Here is a 17,874-nt window from a genome sequence, read left to right on the forward strand (position 1 = left end):
ATCTCCATGAGATTTACGATGAGAACGCGTTGTTGATTTGAGGTCTATCTGGCTCGCCATGGGATCAAGCGCACACCCCTACCTGGCGTGCTAACTGTTGACAGAATATCGTCGGTAGTCCACCGAGGGGTATCCCGCGATGGTAGATTTGTCGGTGGGGGTGCGCGTAATCAGGAACCAGATGGTGACACAAGGCGCAGAGACAACGATTTAGACAGGTTCGGGCCATCTGATCGACGTAATACCCTACGTCCTATGTCTTTGATGTATTGTATTGAGATGTAGTAGATAGATCTTGTCCGCTAGAGGACCCCTGTCTCTCCTTATATAGTCTAGAGGGACAGGGTTACAAGTAAAGTATCCTATTTGGTACTATACAATAGCTTGTGGTGCACGCCGAGCAGCGCCGTGCACGCCTTGATCTTGTGGGCCGGGCCACCTCTGATGGTGCGGCCCATGTCTTGTCTTGAGGATATCGGGGGGCATACCCCACAGGTGGTGAATTAGGCAACTTAAAATTCTACTTCTAACTAAGGCCTCTAATTTCACCTAGTCAAAACCTATGCAGGAACATAATCTATCTAAATGTGCAACTACGGTTTTGCTAGGTGTGTTGCTATCTCTACCGTAAAAGAGTGATGCAACCTAGGTTCTAATCCTATCAACTAGACTATCAACTAAGCTAGGGAAGTAAAGCACACAACCAAGGTAGCAATGTAAATGCGGAAGGTAAAGATGAGGTAGAGGTGCAAACTCCCGTAGACGACTCTGGTATTTTTACCGAGGTATCGAGAAGCGCTCAAGCTTCCCCCTAGTCCTCGTTGGAGCCCCTCGTAAGGAATCCCTCGCAAGGGCCAAGCTCCTGGTCGGGTAACTCCGTGGATAGCCCCGGATCTTCCCCACACGCAAGTGGGTCTCCCGTGTGCCTTCCGACAAGCCTCTTCCAGACCGCTCCCTGCCGTCTTCACTATCAAGCTTCCGATTGAACCGTCGCGGGCCTTGTTCCCTTCAGTACACGGTGGCGGCCACACCACAAACGTGGTTGGTGTGATCTTGCAAGACTACAAGCCCCTCCGATGTACAACAATGGTGCGTGCAAGCATCAAGTGATATGAGGTGTGCAAACCTCACTAAATACTAGGCCTAAACCTAGAGCAAATGCATAAGCGGTGGTCTAATCAACCTAAGCACTTCGCAAAGCACCCATGCTAATCACCTAATGAATCACTAAGCACTATACAAGTGGAGATCACTAAAATAGTGTATCAACAACCTTGGTATATTTTCTCAGCTCTCCACACCTCAAATGGCTGGTTGATGGGGTCTATTTATAAGTCCCATGGAGAAAATAGTCATTAGGGATGAAACCCAGCTTTCTGCTACTGATCGGACGTTGCTGTCGTCCTGACCAGACACGTCCGGTCGTCCCGACCGTTGAGCACGCGCGTAGAGATCGGACGCACTGCCTAGTCCGGTCATCATCGACCGGACGCGTCCGGTTGCATTTGCGCCGCTCTGGAACCTCTCTAGACATGATCGGACGCTGCACTTTGTGCATGCGGTCATCTAGTGCCGCTGCGTCCGGTCCTCACTGAGTTGTTGCCGTGACGATGAACAGTGAAGTCCGTGCATCTGGTCACTGCTGCTGATGCCTACTATTGCTGAGCAACTGATCGGACGCGTCCGGTCCTCATATGGCTGCGTCCGGTCACCTCTGTGAAGCTCGTTTCTTCGCGATTTTACATCCAGCTTGGTTCTCATCTTCGTGCTTGGACCTTGCTTGATATCTCGGGTCTTCTCTTGTGCTTCTAGGGTCTTGGTTATGGTGTTAATCGTGGGATCAACATGTCGCCTTCGTCCAAGTCATGTCTTGCACCCTGGTGAACTACAAAATAATTACTTGTAAATTTATTAGTCCAATTTGAGTGTGTTGGTCATCAAACACCAAAATCCAAAGTAAATGGGCCTAGGGTCCATTTTCCTTACAGCGGCAAAGCATCCATGGATGGAGGACTATCACTCTCACAGCAGCAAAGCATCTGCCTGAGAGGAGAGACCGAAGCGACATCGGCGGCAAGGCAACCGCCCGAGCAACATGACGGCAAAGCATCCGTCCAAGAATAGCAATAGCGATAGCGGTAAAGCATCCACTATAGAGAGCAAACGACTGCGGCAACACCAACCAACTACTGGACAAACCGAAGCGAAGGGTAGAATGAAGCACAATCAGACTTAGCACAAGAAGCAATTCCAGGCAGGGAAGCAGGAGCAAGGGCACGACAGCAGGAGCGCTCCAACGATGTCTTCAAGAAGGGTACTAACATCCCCAAACGCCATCATCGTTGACAGGAGCGCACGGGGATTTTCATCCCAGAAACCAATCCCAGCGACCCAAACCGTGAGGACAAGCTTCAACGACGCCTTCAGGAAGGAGAATGACACAGCCTACGCCACCACCGTCAGCCCATAGCAAGAAGTCGAGCAGGGTAGATACCCAAGCATAGTAGTCGACATTGTGGGTCAGGGATGGGGGACGCCACCGTGCCAAGTGACTCCAGCCGGTGAGCAGTGAGCCACGACTCTAGCCGCTGCCTGATCTCCAACACGCCGACGCATGTCGACGCAGGCTCCCAGATCGACCGTCCACTGCCGGCCGCCGGCCGTCGTGCATAGGAGGCAGCGGTGCCCACAACCAGAGGAGGATGGAATATATGGTTGGAAGGGCACCGGAAGGCTGGGGCTCCGGCCACCCCTGCAGCAAGCCCACTGGGGGAGGCAACCACGGCACCGGCACTGCCCTCCGCAAGCTAGGCGCCCAGCCAGCAGGCTAGCGCCGGCCAACACCAGGGCAGGCAGAACCACACGCGCACCTCCGCCGCACAGGGCAGATCCGGTGAGAGGGAGGGCGGATCCTGCTCCGGGGGGGGTGGCGGTCTGGCTCGCCGGCCGGCCAACCCGCCGGAGATGCTCGAGGTAGGGCAGGGTGGAGGAGGGGTGGGGATGGGGGGAGGAGGAGGAGGAGGAGTGGGGATGCGACGGGAGCCCTTTTTTCGGTCCGTCGCGGCGGCCGGAGAAGAGCCGGGAGGGGGGGTGGGGCGCTGGTGCGGCGGCGGCTGACCGCCCGAGTTGCCCCGCGGGGGCGCTCAGGGGAGAGAGCTGGCTTAACTCTCTCCTCTTCACTATTTAGCATCGCGTGCTTGCATTCCAGTATGAATTGTCTACTACTATAGAAAAAGAATCGGAGAGCACATAGCTGTTTCAATTACTATCAATCTTGCATTGCATTTCAAGTAGAACAGGCATAGCACAAATGTTAGGGCTGAACTAGTTGCAGGATGGAGATAGGATTTTATCTTCCAAAAATATATTAGTTGGTTAGCATATCTTCCAAGAATTCTAGCTTAGAAGAATTACGATTTGTCTCAAAGACAACATATACATCTATATACTTGATATGCACCAATTCTTCTGCCAAAACAGTTGGGTATTTTCTGAAGCTATTCATTTTCCTTCTGTCCTTCACTCATGCAGGCATCGATGGATGTGAGTCCATTTAATAAAGGCAGAGAAAGCACTATTTGGGCTGTTTCACTCATGCTCGGTTATCTTGGGTATGACTCTCTGCTGCTTCTTTCCATGCTAAAGAAAACAACAAATAACATTTAAAGTCCTGATGCAGCTCATGAAATCCTGTAATAACTCAGATTTCTGCATCTTTACGATTTCTGGTAACCTGTTTCTATTTTCCATTAGGTGATGTTATGATGCTACTACTCTTTTATATATATATATATATATATATACGGTAAGGCTATTCTGCAACTGGCTACAGAATAACTTATTCTATGGCCATCTTGATTTACGATAATATTTATACCAATTTACGATAATGACAATACACATTTACGATACAATGGTTACTATAATTCAAAATGATACTTACAATAATGTTATAGTAAATCACTTATGAGGGAGTTACCATAATCTCGTAAATTAGTATAGTAATTATCGTAACTCAAAGTGGCCACAGAAAAACTTATTCTACGGCCAGCTACAGAATAGTACGTGTGTATATATATATATATATATATATATATATATATATATATATATATATATATATATATATATATATATATATATAATGTCGCCCGGGGGTCCCCACCTGTATATATTTCAGTTTGGCCCCAATGGACTGAAATCAAACGGTTTCATTTTACATCATAGTTGAGATTTATTGCTAAGAAACTTAAAACTTATTACATTTTAGATTGATTAGCACCAAAGCCTTGGTTCATGATTACTGTAAACAGTGAACACCAGACATTACCTGTGCTTCTTGTGTCCACCGGCAGCCTGTAGCTCCAAAGTTGCGCTTCATTGCTGCATAAACTGAGGAAGCGTCTCATTGCCATCGCTTCCCTTTGGAATACAAGGTCATTCCTTCTGTTCCATAAGAGCCAGCAACATAGGGTGACAAAAAGGCATCAAAGTGTGCTGCCGCTGCCGGGATGTTTTCAGGGCGTGCAAGCATGTGAATATCCTCCACAGAGCAGAGTTGATGTTGTTTGTCTGAAGCTGGAGCAGCTCCCAGAAGACCTTTGCAAAGGGGCACCCAAACATGATGCGCCATGCCGTTTCGATCTCTTGTGAGCAGACTTCACATGTATCATTGTCAGTTATCTTTTTCTTGAATAAATTCTCTTTGGCCTGAATTCTGTTGTTGAGCAAGAGCCAAGCAAAGAATTGGACTCTGGGCAGAGCACGGCTTCCCCCAAATAAATCTGGCTCGAGCATCCTGCTCTGCTGCTGTCCTGACTTGAGCAGTTTGTAGAGTATCGATGTGTGGAGCTTGCCATCCTTTGCGATGAAAGGCCGATTTCTCAGGGAGCGGGTCCTCGCAGCCCAGCCCAAAACTCCCACTGAACCTAACGCAGCCCCTGCCGCGTCCGCGTCGCCGTCGCACCCCGTCCCCGAGCCGAGCGGCGTCGCGACCCACAAGTAGCCCATGCGCGGCCGGCCGGCACGCCCTCCGGCGCTCCTGCTGCTTGCTACAGCCTTCACTGCTGCGTCGTAAGTAGTTTTTTACTCTGAATTTTATTTAGATAGCTGAATATATCAGCTTCAACGGTGTAACATTGAGGGCCTCTTTGGCACGACTTATGTCGGCTTCGGCTTCGTCTATTTTGCACAAATCGAGGCACTGTAGCGTGAAGCCGTTTTGTAAGTCGGGGTTAAAATGAACTAGAAGCCGAAAAAAGCCAGTTTTTCTGGCTTCACCGGTGAAGCCGTTTTGGATGAGCCGTGCCAAAGGGGGCTTGAGTTATATTAAAATCCGCCAGCCTGGATCTCTTAAACAGACGAATAATGTATGGCAAGATTTCTAGCCTTCTATTATTTAGCGCCCCCTGCCTCCGCCACTGATTGGCAGCTATCTTAGACACTAATACATGTATAGGTATGACTGCATGAAGGATTAGAAAAATGGCTACAGAGAGATACCTGATTTAATTTCAAAAGTTTTCTACCGTATGATTTGGTGTATTCCAGTAAAATACTTGAAATTTTCCCAATATAAGGACTTGTACTACTATTAGTATCTGTATAGATCATACAGAGAACTAGTGGCTGATAAACTCACAGGGTTTTTACTTTCTTTCAGTCATGTTTGACACTATAGAACCTACCTAATCTGACCCCATGTACGTTCTTGTGTTCTCGATGTCCAGTTTTGATGGGTTCACAAGCACGTTCCAAGATAAACTCTTCAAAGGGTATGACATGGAAATACACAACCAAATATTCTACACGACGGTGTGCTCTTGTCTTCTTTTCTTTTTTTGACAGAACTGGAGGGGCCATAGCCCCTACAGAATTTTATTAACCATTAATTAAACCAAAAGTCCAAAGAAAGAATACAGTAAGCCAGAGCCAGAGCGAGTTCAGACAGTTAAGAAACAAAGAAAGTTTGAGTGGTATGAATTATGATCTATGTGCTACAACCAAAGTTTAACTTAATTTTGTACTAGGTCCAATATGCTGAAATTGGATTAGTAGTTCTGGACTTCCACCAGTTCTACCATTTTTTTTGCTACACTATATCAACCTTATTACCGGTTGTGATGATTGTGCTTGCACATCTCTTATACTTTTCCCTTTTTACAGGGCTGATTCTCCAGAATCATCTGATTCCAACTTTAGATTTTATGTTTCGTCACCCAGATTGCTTCTATGATGTTCTAATCCTGTCCAGCGTAAGACTTACCTCCTCATCTTTTAACATGCACTGTTGCTTGCTCCCTGTTTCGAAATGTGCCAGTTCAGAATGTAAAGCAAAGTCCACTTGAGCATAGATGTAAGTGTTAGATGCAGGGTTAGCATGACGAACAGAAACGAAATAAATATGTAGATAAATAGACATTGTGAAATTTTCAGTAGTGAAAAAGATATCTATGAAACATAACTCTTTTGGATGATGTCAAATGTTTTGGTTTTCCTCTCCTGTGCCTACAAAGCGAAGCTACTTTTTTTTTTTTAAATACCTAAGGTAGCTTATCCTTTTGGTGTGGGATTTACATTGTTCCGTTCGCTGGTCTGAAACTAGCTGAAAAACACTGTTCCGGCTGAATTGTTGTGAGAGAAAAACACTGTTCCGGCTAAAAAAAGAAGCCGAACAAGCCGAATATGAGGTAAGCCGAACAAGGCCATTATATACTATTGCAGATTGCAACAGCTAGTCAGTTCTTCATATCCTACACCATTCGAACATTTGGGGCTCTCACGTTTGCTACCATAATGACAACTAGACAGGTGGATATTGACATCCTCAGTGAGATAATTCTCGCATACATAACATTCCATCTCTTTTTTTCTTACAATTGTTGTCCTTGTCCATACATTATTGTAGCTGGTGAGTATATTGCTTTCCTGCATCTGGTTTGTACATCCTCTGAGCTGGATGCAGTGGGTTGGCGCAGTAAGGGTGTGTTTGTTTGTAAAGTCACCTCATGCTTCATGAGGTGATGCATCATGAGTTCATTCCATGAATTTTGGTGGAATCAACCCATTCCTCGTGCATATACTAATTATTAGCTTATGAGGAATGAGGTGGTGATGGATTAAACTCATTCCATTTCATAAACCAAATACAAAAAGTGAGGAGTGAGAAGAAGATGGACCACCTCATTCCTCAAACCAAACACACCATAAGTCATCATCTACCTCTGTCTCAGCAGTCACCTACTCACCTCAAAGTATCACCTGCTTCTGCTTCAACCATGATTAACAAGAGACGTTTCTTTTTACCAGGCCATTGTGTTCGGAGCCCTATACACAAAGAGCTTCCTGAGGAGTAAACCACAGAAGCCAGTGGTGGCAAGCTAGCCACGTGGTTCTAGCCCGAATCCTGTTAACAATAGTTGACAATTGATGACATCATAACATAGGAAACAATGGACTTGTTGCAGATACGAACGGATATCACTGAAATCACATTTGTTTTCATATTTCTGTCCGGATTCGGATTCGAATACGGATAGTGTCAACCATGCCGGATAGGATACGATTAGATATCGACATCATAAATATACGATTTGAGTACTCGGATACGGATACGGTGTCGGATGTTGAATATCCGGACTCGGATACGAACAGATCTGAACCCCTCTAAACGGATTCGGTCTCGAATACGGTCGGAAAATATCCGTACCGTTTTCACCCCTTGCAGTACCGGGATGAAGTCTCTGTGTCTGAGACCAATGGCACCATGGCGGCATGGTGAGGTAACTGGACAGATAGGTTCGAAATGTAGCTGTGTTACTGCTCCTGACCTGGAGGTGATGAAGGTGGTCCTTTTTTTTCTTTTGGAAGAATCAAGGTGGTCCTAGTGTTTGTTTAGTACTATCCAGATACCAATTGTTCAGGCAGCCCAGACTGTGTTAAGTGAGTTGGGTTACCAATTTTGTAGCTCAGGCCGTCGTTCTCCGTTAACCTGTATCACAACAGTTTCATCATAGAACAAAGTATTTTTAGTCCGTAGAAAGATTTTATACCCTCGACATAAGCATCGTGTATATTTGTCTGTTTTCATTTTTATTATTTTATATATACAATTTTGTCAAGGAGTCCTACTTAGGGATGAAAACGGTACGGATATTTTCCGACCGTATTCGAAACCGAATCCGTTTAGAGGAGTTAAGATCTGTCCGTATCCGAGTCCGGATATTCAACATCCGATACCGTATCCGTATCCGAATACTGAAATCGCATATTTATGATGTTGATATCCAATCGTATCCTATCCGACATAATTGACACTATCCGTATTCGAATCCGAATCCGGACAGAAATATGAAAACAAATGTAATATCGATGATATCCATCCGTATCCGATCCGTTTTCATCCCCAGTCCTACTCCATTCATTACCTGTAACTTATTTTAATTAAAATATTCGTATATTATAGGGCCCAAATTTCTGAACACAACTCTACGTGCCTGCCGTTTGGATCTACTAAAATAAAAATCAGTTTTGATTAACACATTTTGTTACTTATTAGGTTAGTCAGGAAAAAGTGATTTAGGTCAGATCGGATATTCTGGATTGCACCGTTTGGATTTTTTTTTAATTAAGCATATTTTTTAGGATTTTGCTACAATTTCGGGCGTGGTGGTTTCTACTTCCTAACTGGAAGTTGCCTACTTATACGGAAACCAATCACGGGTGAATCCCCTACATCTAGTAGGTCTTCCAAGCAAAGAAGCCGATCCGGCGGCGGCGGGATGGCAGCCTACGAAGAGGAGGACGACGACGGCTACTTCGTCGTTGCTGCGGCGTACGAGGACGACGACGACGGCGACGGCTTCGTCATTGCGGCGTCCGAGGAAGAAGACGACGAATACATCAAGGTGATCACCACGTTCGTGCCGCCGCCATTGCCATTGCCACCATCAGCATCATCGCACGTCTGCGCCGCAGCGATCGTTCCGTCGTCGCCGGCACTGTACGGCTTTGATGCGGAGGAACAGATCAGTCCACCTTCGTCGCCGGCAACTCATCGCGTCGACGCGTACGTTCACGACGCCGCCGCTCTGTGGCAGCAGGATGGCGTGGCCGTCGACGCAGCCCCAGCGGCGCAGCAGGCTCCTACACATCCTGTCGTTTTTCGTTTTCGTCATCGAAAGATGGACGTCGTCGAGACCATGGACGACGACGGCGAGGTGACCGACGAGGCCGAGGAGGATGAGGACGACTACATGTACCAAGGGTACTACGACCTCGCCGACCGTGGAAGGGCGCGTCACGTGAAGCGCAGCAGCGGCAGGAGGGGCCGGACCAAGAAGGCGTCCACGATGGGGCGGCCGCGCGGCGACGTCCGCATCGCACAATGCTCCGGCAATCTTTAGGCAAGGGGAATGAATAAAGAAGCCTAGCTAGTCTATTGCTCTGCAAAGTGCAATGGTATGGTATTCGAATTATGTATGGTCAAAGTTTAATGTACTACAAGTCAATTGGTCAGAAGATCTTTATTTGGTCTGCTATATAAAATGTTTTTACTTCAAGTTAGAATTATATATATGGTTCAGTTATGTTTTCTTTCTTTCTTTGTACTACAAGTTAATTGGTCAGAAGATCTTTATTTGGTCTGCTATATAAAATGTTTTTACTTCAAGTTAGAATTATATATATGATTCAGTTATGTTTTCTTTCTTTCTTTCTTTTTGAGACAGAAGCAGGTATAAAACATCATCGTTGTACACGAGTCCTAAGACAAAAGCACTAGTTATGTGTGTTTTTGTTATTGTTTTTGTTGCTTGCAAAGTGTGCCAAGTTAAACAAGTCAACTTTTGTCTACTTTGACCAATTTTGCCTTCCATTTCGTTAACCTTCAAAGTTTCTTCTTAGGCCATTTTATTTCATTTGGTTGGCCAAATCTTGAGCCAAAATTTGTCCACGCTAAAATTTTGGATTGGCTAAAAGGCGGCACATATTTGGTAGCAAAACAAACGTATGGAATCAATCATAACAACTATGTAGTTAGTAATGAATCAATCGTAACGATTACATTACGTGGCTAGCAATGAATCAATCATAACAATTACGTAGTTAAACTGTGACAGCTGTGACTTATCCTACAGTCACAAACAAGAACATCACAATGAAATAAAAACGAGTGCAAGCTCTGACATGAGTCTTGTTATCCGGCTTCTACCCACAAGAACATCACAATGAAATAAAATATGAGTGCTAGGATAACCTACAAAGACATTAAGGCATATCAATCACATCAATCGGCATGAAGACATAAATGCATGAGTGCAAGGATAACCTACAAAGACATCAAGGCATATCAATCACAGCAATCGGTATGAAGACATCAATGCATATCACAGTAATCGGTATGAAGACATCAATGCATATCACAGCCCTTTAAAAAAATGCATATCATAGTAATCCGGTATGAGTTTTCACTGACAGCAGAGCAACGCGCAAAAAACAAGATTACCAGCTACGAACTGAGTTCTGATGTTATAAACTGCAGAAAAACAGAAGATTGGCAGCTAACAACTGAGTTCTATATAGTTTAAAAGTTATATGACCAATGGAGCCATTTATAAGCCAAGAGGATTACAAATCTGTTCCTTTCAAAGATGTACAAGAATGTTTAGGCTAAAAGTAACTGTTGACACACCATCTCCCAGTATCTGAGCTTACATTACAGGGGAGCGGATAATATACACCCAATTGGCCGATTGCGCCTACACCATGAGTGTTAATTCACAATGGTTACAACGCCCATGGCAGCCTCCTGCCATTTGGACAAAAGATAGATCATGAGGCGCAGTTGCCGATCCATCGCTTCTACTAAAATGGAATCTGTTTGTAGCCTATTATGTTCAAGGGAATGGTAGTGGCTTTATACCTCGCTGACAATCATCAGTAGTGACTGATGCTGGAGGGCATGCCTTCGTTGAATGATAATTTGTGGCTGAGTTTGTTAAGCAACTACAATATCCTGATAGCTACCGCCTACAGTTAACTAACATTCAGTAGTTCCAAAAGATTCTCAGTTTCATGCTCCTTGAAAACCTGTATTGTTAAAACCCAACAAGAGTTAGTAATAAAATTCATAAATTGTCAAGCAGAATAAAGGTGAAATGGCAACAAGTAATATTGTACGGCACATGGGAATGTTCAGACACATCACACTCGTGCTCAAGGAAAAAAAGACAAGTTACACAGGTCTGCATCCGCATAAAAATCATCAGAATTTTAGCCAAACATCTTCAAACAAGCCAGTAACAAGTGATACCAAGCAGGATTGCAGGGTTCAAGATAGAAGCCAAGGCTGTGGATTCAATCACTGCCATGGGTAGCTGGAGCATGCTTTCTGTTGTGAGCAAGGGATTCCATGAGAAATGCCAACCAAATCACTATTACTATCAGTATGATTAGTTGGAGCCTGGAGTAACACACGGCAAAAACAAATCTATGACGAGTTGAAGTTCTGCTGATGTGCGCAAACAGACAAACAGCAAACAGGACGGACATGACAAAAACTAATAGCTAGAATGGGTCAAGGAGTGGTCTCTAGGGACTAATAATCATTATTCCAGTATTCTCAACTAGAACCGAGTCAACCTGACACTAAATAATTCCTGTTTACTAGTCAACCAAACAACATCAGATGCCATAGGTCCTTGACTATATAGGCATGCCAGATTACAAAAAATAAGGATAAGTGATCTACGATAACAATATACTCAACAACATATCATTACCAGTCAAACTTGTCTGCGCTGTAAAGTATACATATCAGGTACAGAAGCCAAGCTCACAGGGCCTTTTCCTGCCTAAGACAGACTAATATTCTATCCAATCTTGTCACTGATACATGAAAATAACCAAAGTTGTTCTCTGATAATTGATTTCGACCTTTTTATCAGTCACTGGTTGAACCAAACAATTCTAAATTCAAAGTTTAGAACATTAAGAACTATTGGCACTCTGGCAGATGTTTATGTAGTATATAAAATGACATCTATAGAAGAACAATTACCATTGTACGAAAGTGAACGAACAATAAAATACAGATAGAGTTCATTGGTAAATTTCCAGATGCTAATAGATCATTATCCTTTGGTCACAGAAATTCAATCATGTATCAACTTCCATAAGTTTAGGATAACTGAAGGAATCCTAGAAACATATATCTGTAATGCGACATGAATTGATTGGCCTTATGTATCGTCTTTTGACACATCAGACATCACTAGCAGGATATATAATCCAATCTTTTCTAGATGACCAAACATCGATGTTACAAACTAACAATCTATGTTGACTAATATCAATAACTGAAAAGGGTGGGAAGAATCTAAGATAGGTAGGTGAAGCATGTGGGCCTCGTATAACACTGAAGTTTACAGGAGTTTGCTATTTCAGTTTCAGTTGCAATGTTTATACTATTTGAGTGCTGCTACCACTAAAAGAGTCATCATCCAAAGCAAGAAATCAGTGAACTCCTAAATTTAAGTTCCAAACTGTTTATACAGCTTGAATGGTAGCTAAAAGCTCAGAAGGAGAACAAAGTGCAGAGAAGTAGAGGTGGTGCACAGTATGCACATACCTTGACAGGAAGAGCATCGCTGAGGCCTTTTCGATGAAGAAAATCACCAGTGACCTGTTGCCAATCAACAGCATCAACATTCTTGCTGCTTTCATTTTCCCCTCCTACCCATACATACACCATTTTCACTGCTTCTCTTCTGATGGCATTAGATGTAACAAAAATCAAAACCGACTTTGGGTCAAGATCCTTGCGTGCAAATGTAGTTAGCTTTTCCATGCTGGGCCACTGGTAGACTAACAGTTGTGCATTACTGCAAGCTTCTGAGTTACTGTCAGTACGCTCAGTTAATCTAGTTTCAGAATGCGAGCTTGAACTATTACCAGTGCATTTTTCTGAGCAAAAATCACCAGTCAGCTGTTTAACACCATTTGTACTACTCTTATCTGAGGCCTCCTCAGTCCTGCGAATACTAGACGGTACCCTTGGCGGCAATACAAGATCCTTTTGGAGAGATGGTAGCTTTAGAAGTGTGAAACCTCCTCTTCTTTCTGCTATAGAAGAGGTCTTGGAAGGAGAGCGTATTGATTCCAGGCCAGAAGGCTTCGAAGCTCCCTCATTAGATGATTGAGAAAGGGGAGACCTGGACGATGGCACCAAGGCATGAGGCAGATTAGATGAAGCAGGCGAGAGGCCAAATGATGGTGGGGAGCTAGTTGTAGGTGATAAGGAGGGTGAGTCTGAACTATACTTCGAGCTGACACTTGAATCCGATGACAAGGAGCTTGGAGAAAGGAAAGGAGGTGAGGTTGATGCTTCAGCAGCCAGGTGCTGTACACGGTCTACCCGTGGATCAAAATCCCTGATTAGAGCAGAATCTGAATAAACACGAACTAGCGACCTGGAGATAAACTTGTGCCTCAGTAAACTCCAGCTACTTTCTCTAGCGGGAAGATGGGTCTCGTCCCCAGCACCAGAAGTTGAGAACGCTGGAACCACTCCCCCGGTGATTGCTTTGAAGACGAGCTCAAAATCAGCGTCATAAGACTCAATTCTCCGGCTTCCTGGGTTACTCTTGGATGCTGAATTGATCTGGTCCTTGCTAATCTTTGTATTACTATCTGAATTAGGCGGCGTACTTGAAAATGCATCCCAAAACTCCTGTGGCTCCAAACCTTCTCTTACAACCTTGATGTGCCCCTGCACCTTCTCATACCTCACTACCTGAAACGCAGCAGCTTTTGCATCCTTTTCCATTACCGGATCACACTTCATTCCAACCCAGACATAGATGGACGACAGAACATGTACAATGAACGCGCCTCTAGAATCCAGGGCGGCAGGGGATGGGTCATTGAGCATTTTGGGCACTAAATGCAGAGGGGCATACTGGGAGTGAGGCGCCATGCGGTACATCCTGAGCACTGAATTTGGGGACAACGGAATCGCATGCACACGCTTCTGGCACTGGAGAAGCTGGCAGGCAAAGCCCATGTTTGGATTCGCAATCCCCCGGGCAGCCTTGACAAACTGGAAGGCGTCATCGAAGCTCTGGCCTTCCCTCCACATCAAGTAGGCGATGACCAGAGACGTCGAGCGCGACACCCCCTGGCAGCAATGCACAAAGACACGGCCGCCCTGCTCCCTCACATCCTCAAAGTAATCAAACACGTCGTAGAGGATGCTGGTGATGTCCTCGGTGGGGCTGTCCTGCAGCCAGAGCGTGCGGTAGACGAGGTCGGACTTGAAGTACTCCGGGCAGACGAAGCCCACGCAGTTGAGGACGTGGGTGATGCCGTTCTTCCTCAGGATGTCGCGGTTCTTGGCGACAGCGTCGCCACCGAGGTAGACATGTTCGGCGACCTTGGAGCACTCCTTGTCGAAGAAGGCGATCTGGTCCTTGCGTCCCTGCGAGCGGAGCGAGGAGAGGTCGAGCCGGAGCCCCTCCCCGGGCTTGGCGGAGGAGGGCCTGGAGGCGCCTGGCGTGGTGGGGTTGGGCCACTCGCCGACGTCGTCGGACCCGGCGTTGGGCCACTCGTCCAGGCTGCGGCGGGTGATGGCGAGCGGCTGCAGCGGCGGGAGGCAGGACCGCGCCTTGGAGCTCATCGACCGCGGGGTGAGCGGCGGCGGCGGTGGCGGGATGCGCCGCGACTGCCCGCCCCCGCCCCCGCCACCTGCCGCCCCGGCCCCGCCCGCGGCGTCCGGCGGCGGTGCCGGCTCCCTCGGCTCGGACCAGGACACGGAGCGCCAGAACTTGCGGCCCCCGGTCCCGGCCGGCGCCGGGCCGTCGTCGGGGGTCGCCATGGGCCGGCCACGAATCGGTGCCTCCCCAGGCGGCGACGGACGCTGCGCGGAGACGGGAGCACGGGCTTTAGGCCATTTCCGTGCCACGGGACCCCAAAAAAAAATCCTCAAAAAAAATGGGGGGAATCCGCACCTGATCCGCCCGCGGCGGCAAATCCGGCCCGGGCGCGGCGGTCCGCGGCGGATCGGGGCGGGCGCGGGCCACCAGATCGGGAGATCGGCGCGCCACCAGTTGGTCGCCCTCCTCTCGAACGACGGGGAGGGGAGCGGAGCGGAGGGGAAGCAGTGGCCCTAGTGGGTGAGGATTTTCAGGAGGCGCCGGGGCGATCAGGGCCGTTGGATGCGCTTCGGGATCCGTGCGGGAGGGATCCGACGGGTGGCTGCGCGGTGGGCCCCGGGTTTGACGGGGGTGGTGTTGACTGGTCTCGCTGCAGCGGCTGGTCGAGGAAGGCAGGAGGAAAGAAGACTGCGTGTCATGTCCCCCCAAAAATGTTAGGTGCACCTGCTCTTTGGACACTTTGCGAAACAAGATCGTGGATGGTTTTGTGCCGGGGGAGACGGGGATGGTTTCCGATAGGTTAAGATATTCCGTGTCGCGGATCATGGGTGTTTTGCGACGATTTGGACGCTGTAGGTTATTGATTGCGGTGTCGATACCTAGATGATGAAGTTAAGGAAATGCTTTTTTTGTCTGAGTTTCGCATGTCATAAAGGTTCGGTTCTAGTGAGCAAGAATCGACAAAAATTTTCTTGTGTTTCGAAGGTGCCCGGAGAGATAGCGAAGCTTGTTGCATATGGGGAGTCGGGTTTTTTTTTTTTTTGGTGTGTTGTGACGCTAGCTTTATTCAGTCTATGAGTTGGTTGGTTTTTAATAGATCAATGATATGGTTATTTGCTAGGATTTGAATGCTCTAGGTTATTGATTACGATTCGACAACCAAGCAGTTAATTTATGGGCACCATACAAGAGTCGCATGAGAAAGTTTAGCTTCGGTGAGAATCGACAAAAACTCTTACGCATCAATGGTTGCCTCAAAAGGGGATGAAACTTGCTACATATCGAGAACGGATTGGTGTGTCATGACGTCATCTTATATTGGTAGAGCAAGGACATGATTGGTTGGTTAGTTTCGGGACACCGATAAAATGACGGAGGTGTACATAAAGTTAAAGTTAAGAGTTAAGACAAACTTTGACCTTAAAGGAAAAGAGTGATGGCACTTGATGTGTGCTCCTATTACAAAAAAAGGGGATTCCATTTGCTAAAAAATGTCATGGGAATATTAGGTGCGCGACAATTTTGTTTGCTCCTGTGGTCATGCTGTTGGGTACTCCTTGCCTAATCTTTTTGTATAGTGAATGGCCATCAAGGTGTAGACTTACGCTGTTGCCCTTGTCGCCTTGTGTGATAAAGGGGTATTAAGAATCCGGTCTACTGCTACTCTCGCCGCAGTTTCAGGAAATTCGCAGAGGACGACGGTCCAACTCAAAATAAGCACTTTATTTTTCTTTTATCTTAACGAACTGTGGTATAAACGCAGAGTCTCACGTATACCAGATGAATTCCCCGTGCGTTGCCACGGGATTTAGACATAAAATTACAGTATGAAGGATAAAATACTAAAGAGATAGATTATTCTGTCAAACTATTTTTTAGAAATGTGAAGTCAAAAATCTGCCTACATGCGTGAAAAATTACCATACGCTCTTACAGACAGGATTCTTTTCCTTAGTTCTTAGGCATATGTAATTTGACATAGTCGGACTCAAACATAGATCTATCTGTATCTAAACTTTTGGTGTGTGTGTGTATATATATTCAGTAGCCAGCTACAAAATAAGTTATTTTGTAGCCACTTCCATTTACGATGATTTTATATACTAATTTACGATAATGTCAATACATATTTACGATAGTTGGGTTACTATAACACATGGGGATATTTATCATAACGTTATAGTAAACCACTTAGTAAGAAGTTACTATAATCTCGTAAATTAACATAGTAATTATCGTAACTCAAAGTGGCTACAGAATAACTTATTTGGTAGCCAGCTATAGGGTAGTAGTTATATATATATATATATATATATATATATATATATATATATATATATATATATATATATATATATATATATATATATATATATATATGATGAAACTGAAACATGAAAAATTTAGAGAAGCGTTGTAAAAAAAACTATTGCAATATTTTTTAGTTGCTTGTGCTACCTCCTACAGTACCTGTACCAGAGAAAAAAGATGGTGAAAGTGACATATTGGTACCACGGAGCAGGAAGCTTAGGTGATTAGGACATCAAAAAGAGAAGGGGAAAAATGGAAACCAGGCATGCATAGTGTGCACTGGTGTTAACATACAAAAATTTAACAAAGAGGGAGTTCAATAGTCTTCCTCTCAACCTCCTCATTTGCTTGGTTCTGAACTTGAATGGATGGTTGGGCTGGTATGGCCTGAGTTGCAACGAAAAGGTGTTTAATGCATTAATTAATCCAGCATGACAAAAGATGTTTGTTCGGTCCCAATTGGAGGGGTCTCGGTGGAAACAAATGTGGGGAAAGGAGATGGAGAGACAACCGATGACGCGATGTGGTGCAAGATATATCATGTAGTAGAGTTTTACTTTATAAGAGATATCTGTTGTTTGTTTTCGAATACTATGTGACGTTTCAAACAGCTTATTAGTTCATAGAATACTTATTTCTTTCTAAAACCCAGATTTGAGCCAAGTCAAATTTAATCAGATTTAACTAGGATTATTATTTAATGTAAATAGATCTACTGCTAAAATATATTTCATAATCAATCTAACTGTATTGTAAAAGTTACTACTTTTTTATGAATTTAGCTAAATTGATAACTGTTTGACTACTCTATCATGAAAAATGAGTAGCATTTTTTTTCCTAGAATAGAGTACTACCGTCATATTTTTCCGCACTACTTCAGCAGTGCTTTTCAGTGAAGAAACAATATTTTTT

General features: G+C 45.2%; 2 protein-coding genes across 3 annotated transcripts; one reads left to right on the forward strand and one right to left on the reverse strand.

The window, feature by feature from the left end:
* Positions 1-3,536: 3,536 nt before the first annotated feature.
* On the forward strand, positions 3,537-7,383 carry LOC136518920 (UDP-galactose/UDP-glucose transporter 5-like). Its single transcript, XM_066512607.1, has 6 exons — positions 3,537-3,611; positions 5,730-5,839; positions 6,163-6,254; positions 6,724-6,810; positions 6,908-6,976; positions 7,309-7,383. The coding sequence occupies exons 1-6, from the start codon at positions 3,538-3,540 to the stop codon at positions 7,381-7,383; spliced, it is 507 nt and encodes a 168-aa protein (XP_066368704.1). The 5' UTR covers position 3,537.
* A 3,174-nt stretch (positions 7,384-10,557) lies between these two features.
* LOC136516525 (protein-tyrosine-phosphatase MKP1-like) lies at positions 10,558-15,139 on the reverse strand. Of its 2 annotated transcripts, XR_010774081.1 has the most exons (4): positions 15,006-15,139; positions 12,629-14,914; positions 10,922-11,088; positions 10,558-10,807 (listed from the first exon to the last, which is right to left on the reverse strand). XR_010774081.1 is itself a non-coding variant. In XM_066509932.1 (3 exons), the coding sequence occupies exons 2-3, from the start codon at positions 14,870-14,872 to the stop codon at positions 11,035-11,037; spliced, it is 2,298 nt and encodes a 765-aa protein (XP_066366029.1). In that variant the 5' UTR covers positions 14,873-14,914; positions 15,006-15,139; the 3' UTR covers positions 10,558-11,034. The 2 variants fall into 2 exon arrangements, 1 of the variants encoding a protein (XP_066366029.1); XM_066509932.1 differs by having other exon boundaries at positions 10,558-11,088.
* Positions 15,140-17,874: the final 2,735 nt, after the last annotated feature.

Source organism: Miscanthus floridulus, chromosome 17, assembly GCF_019320115.1.
Source record: "Miscanthus floridulus cultivar M001 chromosome 17, ASM1932011v1, whole genome shotgun sequence".
In the NCBI taxonomy this organism is placed as follows: Eukaryota; Viridiplantae; Streptophyta; class Magnoliopsida; order Poales; family Poaceae; genus Miscanthus; species Miscanthus floridulus.